Source organism: Oncorhynchus mykiss, chromosome 25, assembly GCF_057628025.1.
Source record: "Oncorhynchus mykiss isolate SJ-2025 chromosome 25, ASM5762802v1, whole genome shotgun sequence".
Taxonomy (NCBI): Eukaryota; Metazoa; Chordata; class Actinopteri; order Salmoniformes; family Salmonidae; genus Oncorhynchus; species Oncorhynchus mykiss.
Genome location: NC_143046.1, coordinates 13,781,737 through 13,794,460, shown reverse-complemented (window position 1 = coordinate 13,794,460; position 12,724 = coordinate 13,781,737). Strand labels below are relative to the sequence as shown.

Here is a 12,724-nt window from a genome sequence, read left to right as displayed (position 1 = left end):
CTAAAACTGTACTGCACACTGTCAGGGAATTCCAATGTTAGCTACATTACCTCATTACCTCACTACCTTTCACATACCTGCAAAGGTCCATCATCACAGACAAACACGTCTCAAAGGAAGTGAAAGCAAAAGAAGGAAGTGTTTCTCGCTCACCTGCGTTACATCACTTCCTCAGTCCCTACTCGGTCACATCATCTGTACCCCATTGCCGAAGTATTACAGAATAGTAACATAAAACTAGTAAAGGCTTATATGAAACCATTTTCATTTCACTGCCGTTTACTGTGCAATTACATACCATGTTTACATTTATAACGTTATGGATAAGAAGGATAATGACTGCAATCAAAGTGAAGAGATTGATTTTGAAAGGGGATGGTTGAGGCTACAAGATCCAGATTATACTAAGAAATACTGTTGGCAACTAATAACAACCTTTCAAAGAATACATGAAAGTCTTGGGATGTGTACGCAGCATATGGAAGTAAGAAAAATAAAGCTAGGCCATGCCTGAACAGTCCTCTATGACCATGCCTTATTTAGGTTCGACTAGAAAGTGGTTGAGTTCCTCGTTCTGTCTGTCTGTACTTTTCTCAACGGGGGAATTCTATTGGATGCTAAATGTCATCGGCATTGACACATATTAAAAAGCCACTGTTTAGACTTCAGCGTTATTCAGAGGACGTGTTGATCAGAAGATGTTTGATTGCTGTCTAAAGGTATGAACAATTTACGTTTAAATTAACTTGTTGGCCTATGAATTTATTATGCAGATCAATTATTCATTTTGTACATCATATTCTATTCATTATGAACAATTGCATGGGTAGAATCTTAGATTTTTATATTTAAATTGATTTGACTAAACATGATTCTCTCTCTCTCTCTCCCTGCCTCATACTCTGTCTCCCACATAGATGAGGTTTACTTTACTAAGAATCCTGCCTACTTTACTAGGCATTCTAATCCTACACCAGGCACAAAGCCAACGCCCCAAGTTCACTCAGAGCAGCTGGAATCTTCTACCCAACGGTAGGAAATCATCATCTCTGATCAGTACATGTATATTACTGTCATCTGTTAGATCAGTAGTTTGTCACAATAATGTCTGCCTGTACACTTGTCAGTATGTTGTCATCTCATTATTAAGCAGCGTATATGTGCTTCCACTCTGGTATAGTGCTTTCAGAAAGTATTCATACCCCTTGACTGATTCCACACACAATACCACATATTATACATGAGTATTCACACCTTGAGTCAATACTTGTTATAATCACCTTTGGAAAGGATTACAGCTGTGAGTTTTTCTAGGTAAGTCTCTAAGAGTTTTTCTAGGTAAGTCTCTAAGAGTTTTTCTAGGTAAGTCTCTAAGAGTTTTTCTAGGTAAGTCTCTAAGAGTTTTTCTAGGTAAGTCTCTAAGAGTTTTTCTAGGTAAGTCTCTAAGAGTTTTTCTAGGTAAGTCTCTAAGAGTTTTTCTAGGTAAGTCTCTAAGAGTTTTTCTAGGTAAGTCTCTAAGAGTTTTTCTGGGTAAGTCTCTAAGAGTTTTTCTAGGTAAGTCTCTAAGAGTTTTTCTAGGTAAGTCTCTAAGAGTTTTTCTAGGTAAATCTCTAGGAGTTTTTCTAGGTAAGTCTCTAAGAGTTTTTCTGGGTAAGTCTCTAAGAGTTTTTCTAGGTAAGTCTCTAAGAGTTTTTCTAGGTAAATCTCTAGGAGTTTTTCTAGGTAAGTCTCTAAGAGTTTTTCTAGGTAAGTCTCTAAGAGTTTTTCTGGGTAAGTCTCTACGAGTTTTTCTAGGTAAGTCTCTAAGAGCTGTGAGTTTTTCTAGGTAAGTCTCTAAGAGTTTTTCTGGGTAAGTCTCTAAGAGTTTTGCACACCTGGATTGTACAATACTTGCACATTATCCTTTAAAGAATTCTTCAAGCTCTGTCAAGTTGGTTGTTGATCACTGTTAGACAGCCATTTTCAAGTCTTTCCATAGATTTTCAAGCCGATTTAATTCAAAACTGTAACTAGGCCACTCAGGAACATTCAATATAATCTTGGTAAGCAACTCCTGCTGAAAGGTCAATTTGTCACCCAGTGTCTTTTGAAAAGCAGAATGAATCAGGTTTTCCGCTAGTATTTTGCCTGTACTTAGCTCACTTCCGTTTCTTTATTTAGGCTTGCCATAACAAAGGGATTGAATACTTACTGACCCAAGACATTTCAGCTTTTCAATTTTAATTCAGTTGTAAAATGTTCTAAAAACAAAATTCTACTTTTATATTATAGGGTATTGTGTGTAGGCCAGTTACACAAAATCTCAATTTAATCCGTTTTAAATTCAGACTGTAACACAACAAAATGTGGAAAAAGTCAAGGGGTAATTAATACTTCTAAAGGCACTGTCTATAAAGATAACTTACTGTAGTTCTATTTTTGTTTTCCCAGTCCAGAGTGTAAAGCTATGTGTATGTCAGTTCATTATAAGGCTATATACAGTTGAGGTGCTTTATATGTTTGTGTTGATGAGCTACAGTCAGATCCCAAATTATTGGCACCCTTGAAAAAGTTGAGCAAAAAAGAATGTATAAAATACATAATACAAATGCTGAACTACTGTATCTTGTACGCTCAAAACAGATGGAATAATTATATTATTTTATACCAATACAATTAGTCAGAGAAAGAGATTTTGTTCAACAAATATGATTTTTTTCTCTCAAAAAGCTATCGATCAAAATTATTGGCACCAGTGTTTTTAGCAGCATAACTAACGGGCACTGAGCTTTTTTCTAAAATGTTTTGAGATTGGAAAACACATTAGAAAGGATTCTAGACCTTTCCATTCCTCCATACAGAACATGTCCAGATCCTTGATATCCTTTGTCTGCTCTTATGGGCTGGCCTCTTCAATTCAAACCACAGGTTTCTGACGGGGTTCAAGTCAGAAGACTGAGAAGGCCATTGCAAAGTCTTGATTTTGTGGTCAATTTAGAAAGAGGCTCAGTGCCATTATCCTTGAAAGGGGAGGTATTGAAAGGTATTGACAACAGGGTTCCCAATCATTTTTAACAATCTTAAAAATAAAAAAAAATGATGCTTGTTACACAAGATCTCTGAGCAATTGTATTAGTATAAATTAATATGATTCTCAAAATAATTTGAGCATACAATATAGTTCAGTATTTTTATGATATATTTTATACAGTATTTTTATGATATATTTTAAACAGTATTTTTATGATATATTTTAAACAGTATTTTTATGATATATTTTAAACAGTATTTTTTGCTCATCTTTATCAAGCGTGGCAATAATGTTTGACCTGACTCTATATGTTGGTGTTGATTGAAGTGTGTGTTGTCACCAGTTGTTGTGGTGAACGTAGACGGCTCACTGGTTCAGCATCCTCTAACCTGCCTGGGTTCCTTCAACCGAGAGGAGGAGGGTTGGAGGAGAGACAATGACTGGGTGTGGCGGAGAGATGGAGAGGAGGATGAGGAGATCATATGGATGATGGATGAAGAGGAGAAGAAGAAGGGGAACAGCTTCCTTGTCAACCTGGAAGAGAGAACTGGAGGGGGGATATTTACATGTCACAGCCTGGATAAAACCCTCCTGAAGAACACTACGGTGCTGGTCAAACACTTGGACGAAGAGAAACGCATTCTAGAAGGATCCACCAGAACAGGTATACAGGATGTCTGTCTGTCTGTAATCCGAAATCAAGTAAAATATTGTTTTTCCCATTCATTATCCAATTCTAACATGACATCTTCTGTCTCTCTTCTGTTTGTTTGTTTCTGTTCTAAGGCTTTATGAAATGTTCAACACGGAACTACCAAGGAGAGTTCCACTGCTCCTGGAAATTCACCCCTACACGTTTTGGGACTGTTATGTTTGTCAAAGTGGCACGGTACTATCACCACCAACCTTTTCTATGTATTACTACTACACTATTGGAAAGTAGAAGTAGAACCATGCAGGGTTCTTCCATTTGAACCATTTTTGGTTCTGGATAGAACCCTTTGCAGAGGTTTCTATCTAAAACCCTCTATGTAGAGAATCCCCTGTATAATATACCATGGTTCTACCTAGAACCCTCTGAAGGGTTCTGCCAAGAACCTTCTGTAATGTGTTCTACCGATAACCCTTTTATCTATGAAGGGTTCTTCCTAGAACCCTTTATGAATGGTTCCACCATTATTAAATTACATATATCATAAGGCCTGTCTTTGATCGCCTAGTTATAGCCTAACAAAGTGGTGTTTGGAAGCTCCTGGTTCACAGGCCACATCAGGACTGCAAATCACATTATGCTGGCTTGCAAAGTCTTATTGACTTTAAACTCTTATTGAAATCCAGCCAGAGCTAGAATATCCAACAAGTGGAATATGTTATCACTTGCGACCTGCATTCAGAATAACTGCCAGGGTAGAGAAGATTGAATTCTGAGTTTAGCTCAATCATCTATACTGGAACAACCATCTCAGTAACAGGTGCAATAAATCCAATTACTAACAGATTGGATACGTTTATAAAACTGTATGTTATTTATCTTTATGTAGCATAAAATTAATCAATCAATCAATGTATAGAACATGCAAAAACACAGATATATCAGTAAAACAAACAATTAAGCAAATCTCCCTGCAGCCTCCTGAGTACCGCAGCGGTCTAAGGCACTGCATCGCAGAGCTAGAGGCGTCACCACAGACCCACGTTTGATCCCGGGCTGTAACACGGCCCGCCGTGATCGGGAGTCACATAAAGCGGTGCACAATCAGCCCAGCGTCGTCTGGGTTTGGGGAGAGTTTGGCCGAGAGTTTGGCCACAGTTGAACTGTGTTTCCTCCGACACATTGGTGCAGCTTCCGGGTTAAGCGGGTGGCTGTTAGGAAGCTTGGTTTGATGCTTCATGTTTCGGAGGACGCATGACTCGACTGTCATCTCCCGAGCCCGTTGGGGACTTGCGGCGATGAGACAAGATCGAAATTGAGGAGAAAAGGGTGTCAAATACAAAAAAATATTAATAATTCTCTCCCTGCAAGAGAGCATGCTGGGAAATATTATATATGGTTCTATGTAGAATCATTCTTGCCTTCTGAAGAATCATCAAGAAATCCTTTCTTACAAAAATGTTTTTTAGGATGTTAAATGGTCTAGGTAGAACACTTTGTCTTACAAAGAACTCCTGTCTTCCAAAAAGGGTTCTTCTGATTGAAGTGGTTCTTGGTAGAACCCTCTTCCTCCTCACAGAACCCGTTTGGAACCCTTTTTTCTAAGAGTGTAAACATTCTATGGGTCTGACTGTTGTATAGTGCTATAGTGCTGTATAGACTATAACATGTGACTATTGTATAGTGCTATAGTGCTGTATAGACTATAACATGTGACTATTGTATAGTGCTATAGTGCTGTATAGACTATAACATGTGACTATTGTATAGTGCTATAGTGCTGTATAGACTATAACATGTGACTATTGTATAGTGCTATAGTGCTGTATAGCCTATAACATGTGACTATTGTATAGTGCTATAGTGCTGTATAGTCTATAACATGTGACTATTGTATAGTGCTATAGTGCTGTATAGCCTATAACATGTGCATAATAACTTACAGTATTGACTTGACTTCAAATGAAATATTACTGAATGGACTACTGCAATGTCAAATATTACTGAATAGACTACTGCAATGTTACTCTACTTTTATTCATCCATTTCTTGGCTTTTCTATAGTGGCCTGTCTGATGCGGAGAACATCAGCTGTTCTGTGGACGCCAGTGGACAGCAGTGGACATGTTCCTCTTCGTCTGGCCAGAGTGACATCATGTGTTCTGTGAACAGTAGTGGACTGGGGGTGTCCTGTGTGGACAGACAGTATTGTCCCTATGCTGAGGAGACTGACCGGATCACCCTGACCATCTACATGAGGACTAACTACCTGCTGGAGGAATACTCCAAATGCTTCTACATATCAGAGATAGGTGAGGACACGCACACACACACACACACACACACACACACACACACACACACACACACACACACACACACACACACACACACACACACACACACACACACACACACACACACACACACACACACACACACACACACACACACACACACACACAACACTTCTACTTATCAGACATAGGTGAGGACACACACAGAGAGAGAGACACACACACACAACACTTCTACTTATCAGACATAGGTGAGTGTTAAAAGGGTCCTTGTTACAGTCATAAGGGCAGACATGCTGCAAGAGGCTGGCAGGATCAGGTGCACAAGTTGTATTTTAGGCTACTTAAAGGTGACAATAATGGTCTAGGTGTGCACTTCACTATATTTACCAACTAATAAAACAATTATATTTACAAACTTCACAATGTAAGTGGTCTCTGAAAATAAAAAGCTTTGGAGCTGGTAAACCTGTCTATCCCGTAGCAAACATTTAGAATGCAGAAACAAAGCTCTCTAAAATGGCAGGAGTTTGTAGAGCACTAGTGCAGAGACGCACTACTAAAGTCTTCGTCACCGCCTCTATATACACTGAATAAAAATATAAACGCAACATGTGAAGTGTAAAAATCCCTGAAATTTTCCAGATGCACAAAAAGCATATTTCTCTCAAATTCTGTTCACAAATTTGTTTACATCCCTACTGGTGAGCATTTGTCCTTCGCCAAAATAATCCATCCACCTGACAGGTGTGGCATATCAGGAAGCTTATTAAACAGCATGAGCATTACACAGGTGCACCTTGTGCTGGGGACTATAAAAGGCCACTCTAAAATATGCTGTTTTTTCACACAACACAACGCCACAGATGTCTCAGGTTTTGAGGAAGTGTGCAATTGGCATGCTGCCTGCCGGAATGTCCACAAGCGCTCTTGCCAGAAAATGTAATGTTCATTTATCTAGCTGCCTCCACCGTCGTAGTAGAGAATTTGGCAGTACGTCAAACCTACCTCACAACTGCAAACCACGTGGATGGGCCTGGATTGTGATTAGGGCCTAATACATTTATTGCCATTGACTGATTTCCTTATATGAATTGTTACTCAGCAAAATCTTGGAAATTGTTGCATGTTGCGTTCATATTTTTGATCAGTATACAAATATATTGCACATATACGTAGGCCTATCAGAAGATTATATGCTGAGAGTTTGTTGGTTTACGTGCTACTGAAAGTTAGTTTGATAGTGCAGTGTTAGTAGAAGTTATGGTAATATTATCTATCCCACCTCTCTCCCTCTCCTTCCTTCCCTCACCCTCCCTCTCTCTCTCTCTCTCTCAATCGCGCACATGCTCTCTCTCCCTCTCTCCAGTGAAGCCAGACAATGTATCCATTAAGAAGGTGAACAGCAGTACTATAGAGTGGAGCTATCCTGTCTCCTGGAACAGACCCATCTCCTACTTCCCCCTCTCCTTCCAGGTCAAAGAGATCGAAGGCAGAAAGTGCAAGAATGGGTGCACGTGTGATTCTCCCTACACAGAGGTGAGGACTACTGTCTACATACTGTACATCCTACTAACCCTTGTCTCCGGAGCTTTTTGAGGGCCATTGCACCAAGAGATCCAGCCCGTGTATTAATAGGCTCATACTCTTCAACTAATAGACGTGGTCACTCAGGTCCCTGGTTCAATTCATTAGAGCACACCTTAGAAAAACGTTTTGCAACGAAAAGGAGCATTTCTTATTGGACAAGTTCATGTAGTCCATGCGTCAGGCCATTTTCCTCCATTTGGTGCTTAATGAATTAAACCTCTGTGTTCCCCCAGGTTCATACCACAGAGAGCAGCCAGTGGTCAGTCAAGGCCAAGGTGACGGTGTGTGTCAGGGCCCAGGATGCCCTCTGTGACTCCCCCTGGAGCGACTGGACAGAGTACAGGTCAGTACCACACTCTCTAGTCTACTGTATTCAGCAGAACCTCTCCTCGAGGACCCCCAGCTGTTCCATGTAGTTGAACTATTGAAGAGTTAACACACCTGATTAAATCTGTCAACCAATCATCAAGCCCTTGAATAGTACTGAATCAGGTGTGCTAGTTCAGGGCTACAACAAAATAGTGAAACAGCTACCCAAGTAGAGGGTTAAAAACCCTGCTGTTTCATTACAGAGACATTGAGCTACATCTACACTACCAGGGTTAGGTTCAATTTGGTTTTCCATTCAGTAAGTGGATTGAAATTGGAAAATACGCCTTTATCAATTCAAGAATTTAATTTCTGAGAAGACGTTGCAGAACAACACGTTTTACAATGTGATGTGATTTTTCAGACTCAACAACAAGGGAAACAAGAGGGGGAGGCGGGAAAAGCAGAAGAAGAAGAAGAACGTGTCTCAATAGTATATCTTTACCATACCATCAAATGGTATGCCATCAAATATTAACCTATTCATTCACTCTAGTTTGTAGGCATTTACACTCTAAAACATCCACTATGACAAAGGTGACTTAATTGACACTCTAAAACATCCACTATGACAAAGATGACTTATTTGATACTCCATTATGACAAAGGTGACTTAATTTACACTCTAAAACATCCATTATGACAAAGGTGACTTAATTTACACTCTAAAACATCCATTATGACAAAGGTGACTTCATTTACACTCTAAAACATCCATTATGACAAAGGTGACTTCATTTACACTCTAAAATATCCATTATGACAAAGGTGACTTAATTGACACTCTAAAACATCCACTATGACAAAGGTGACTTAATTGATACTCTAAAACATCCATTATGACAAAGGTGACTTAATTTACACTCTAAAACATCCATTATGACAAAGGTGACTTCATTTACACTCTAAAACATCCACTATGACAAAGGTGACTTCATTTACACTCTAAAACATCCACTATGACAAAGGTGACTTAATTGACACTCTAAAACATCCACTATGACAAAGGTGACTTAATTGACACTCTAAAACATCCATTATGACAAAGGTGACTTAATTGACACTCTAAAACATCCACTATGACAAAGGTGACTTCATTTACACTCTAAAACATCCATTATGACAAAGGTGACTTAATTGACACTCTAAAACATCCATTATGACAAAGGTGACTTAATTGACACTCTAAAACATCCATTATGACAAAGGTGACTTAATTGACACTCTAAAACATCCACTATGACAAAGGTGACTTAATTGATACTCTAAAACATCCACTATGACAAAGGTGACTTAATTGACACTCTAAAACACCCACTATGACAAAAGTGACTTAATTGATACTCTAAAACATCCATTATGACAAAGGTGACTTAATTGACACTCTAAAACATCCACTATGACAAAGGTAACTTCATTGACACTCTAAAACATCCACTATGACAAAGGTGACTTAATTGATACTCTAAAACATCCACTAGGACAAAGGTGACTTAATTGATACTCTAAAACATCCATTATGACAAAGGTGACTTAATTGACACTCTAAAACATCCACTATGACAAAGGTGACTTAATTGACACTCTAAAACATCCATTATGACAAAGGTGACTTCATTTACACTCTAAAACATCCATTATGACAAAGGTGACTTTGTTGCCAAGATCATTTACTGACACAAATTTCACTTTTACAATCTTTATACTTGTTATGAAATGTATTTAGTAATATTTATGATTATTTATTTATTAATGTTGCTTTTTATCTCATAGAGACATGCACTAAGATAAACTGAAATGATATTTTTGTGACTTTAATACTATAAATCAAAATAAAAGTACAGACCTGCACTTACAGTAGATGTGTTAGAGTTCTTTCCACTACTCTGTGCTCACAATCTTTAATGACTTTCAGGATAAAAAAATAACAACTTGAAATCAAGCATCAATGAAAAGGAAGTAATGTAGGACTAATCTCATTGTTAAATGCAATATAAATACCTACTCTAATACACTTCCTTTGTCTCTGACAAACCACAACAGGATGTCCAGGAAACTGGTTGGAAGGCTCAGACCAATGGCGTGACACTTGAGGGTTCTTGATCACGGTGACTGTTGCTTTTCTCTCTATTTATCCAACTTAGGGTTGTGAGGTTGCAGGGATGGAAGTTATTTTGCAAGACTGCATGAGGTGCACTGACTCATTCATCTATATGGTCCATACTTCTTTGAAAACATTTAGACCAATTTATTGAACTTACAGGCAACAAATGATTAAATCATTATGGCAGGAGACTATAACACAGTGTTAAGTACATCAATGGACCGTTAGGTAATCACTCTACAAACTATCATCACCGTGCCCTTAAGGTAATCACTCTACAAACTATCATCACCGTGCCCTTAAGGTAATCACTCTACAAACTATCATCACCGTGCCCTTAAGGTAATCACTCTACAAACTATCATCACTGTGCCCTTAAGGTAATCACTCTACAAACTATCATCACTGTGCCCTTAAGGAAATCACTCTACAAACGATCATCACTGTGCCCTTAAGGAAATCACTCTACAAACTATCATCACTGTGCCCTTAAGGTAATCACTCTACAAACTATCATCACCGTGCCCTTAAGGAAATCACAAATATTATGGACACATTAGAAATAGTGGATATTTGGAGACTAAAAAACCCCGACCTAGTGAGATATACATGGAGGAGACTTAATCAAGCTGGTCGTCTTGACTACTTTCTTGTCTCTTTCTCGCTTGCATCAAAGATTATAAAAGTTTGAATAGGAGACAATACGATTGGATCATCATCTAATTGACATTCACATAACTTATAGATTTCCATGTGGACGGGGATATTGGAAATGTAATCACAGTTTACTGAAGGACAATTTATTTTGAACTAAAACAAAATAATTTATACCTGAATTATTCCAGTATAATATAGATTCAGCAAATCCCCTTATTGTTTGGGAGACCTTAAAATGTACCTTCAGAGGTCATTCAGTTCAATATTCATCAATAATAAAACAACATTTCTGGCTAGAGACAAGATTAACAAGGGAAATCAATGAACTATTAGTACAGGTAGATAGCAATAAAAACGATACTACAGAGATACAAAATAAGTTAGAGGAAAAACAAAAAGAACTTGAGGAACTTATTCAAGAATGATCTAATGTAATCTATTACAAAAATAAAGCAAACTGGATGGAATATGGAGAAAAATGCACAAAATTCTTCCTGAATCTCCAATACGGGAATACTAACAAAAACAATTTGCAGAAACTCAGAGTCATCTATGATACTCTGAATGACATTTTAAAAGAGGAAGGTAATTATTTTAGGCAGATGTTCTCTTTTCCGTCTCATCCTCTCCCACTGAATGAAGATTACGGTAAGGGATTATTTCGAAATACTACAGTATAAAAAAAACTAAATTAACAAATGCACAGAAAGATCAGTGCGAAGGCCAAATTACAAAGGAAGAACAAAGGAAGATCCAAGAGTACAACCAATTGATTATAGCATTACCCCAAAACTGGAGGAGGCAGGTGGTAGCGGGAGGAGGCAGGGAACTGGTCGGTCTGCCCAATATAAAGGATCAAAACTGGAGGAGGCAGGTGGTAGCGGGAGGAGGTATGGAACTGGTCTGTCTGCCCAATATAAAGGATCAAAACTGGAGGAGGCAGGTGGTAGCGGGAGGAGGTAGGGAACTGGTCTGTCTGCCCAATATAAAGGATCAAAACTGGAGGAGGCAGGTGGTAGCAGGAGGAGGTAGGGAACTGGTCTGTCTGCCCAATATAAAGGATCAAAACTGGAGGAGGCAGGGAACTGGTCTGTCTGCCCAATATAAAGGATCAAAACTGGAGGAGGTAGGGAACTGGTCTGTCTGCCCAATATAAGGATCAAAACTGGAGGAGGCAGGGAACTCGTCTGGGGGACAGTGTTTTTACAACTAATGCTGGTTTGTCTGAGGCTGATGCCGTGCAGGTGTTTGTACACATGCATATACACACACTCTCAATCAAATAAACACACATAAGAACACACACATACATGTAATAGTGCCAGACATGCACAAACATATACAGTTGGCATTGCTGTCATGATTTCAGTTGTCTTTGATGTCCTTTGTTTATAAAAAGTGTGTGCGAGCAAGGAGGCCTACAAACCTGATTCAGTTACCCCAGCTCTGTCAGGAGGAATGGGCCAAATTTCACCCAATTTATCATGGGAAGCTTGTGGAAGGCTACCTGAAATGTTTGATCCAAGTTAAACAAGTTTATGAGTTTATGTAAACTTCTGACCCACTAGGAATGTGATGAAAGAAATAAAAGCTGAAATAAATCATTCTCTCTACTATTATTCTGACATTTCACATTCTTAAAATAAAGTGGTGATCCTAACTGACCTAAAACAGGGATTTTTTACTGGATTAAATGTCTGGAATTGTGAAAACTGAGTTTAAATGTATTTGGCTAAGGTGTATGTAAACTTCTGACTTCAACTGTATACAGTATATACAGTACCAGTCAAAAGCTTGGACACACCTTCAAGGGTTTTTCTTTATTTTCACTGTTTTCTACATTGTAGAATAATAGTGAAGACATCAAAACTATGAAATAACACAAATGGAATCATGTAGTGACCAAAAAAGTGTTAAACAAATCAAAATATATATTTATATTTGAGATTCTTCAAAGTAGCCACCCTTTGCCTTGATGACAGCGTTGCACACTCTTGACATTCTCTCAACCAGCTTCATGAGGTAGTCACCTGGAATGCATTTCA

The 12,724-nt window shown here is 38.4% G+C and overlaps 1 protein-coding gene across 1 annotated transcript; it reads left to right on the top strand.

Annotated features, from left to right (window-relative positions):
• Window positions 1-607: 607 nt before the first annotated feature.
• LOC110504616 (interleukin-12 subunit beta) lies at window positions 608-9,778 on the top strand. The gene is made up of 8 exons (XM_021583375.3): window positions 608-719; window positions 918-1,032; window positions 3,354-3,674; window positions 3,797-3,899; window positions 5,727-5,974; window positions 7,329-7,498; window positions 7,783-7,892; window positions 8,283-9,778. The coding sequence occupies exons 1-8, from the start codon at window positions 699-701 to the stop codon at window positions 8,350-8,352; spliced, it is 1,158 nt and encodes a 385-aa protein (XP_021439050.3). The 5' UTR covers window positions 608-698; the 3' UTR covers window positions 8,353-9,778.
• The last annotated feature ends 2,946 nt before the right edge of the window (window positions 9,779-12,724 follow it).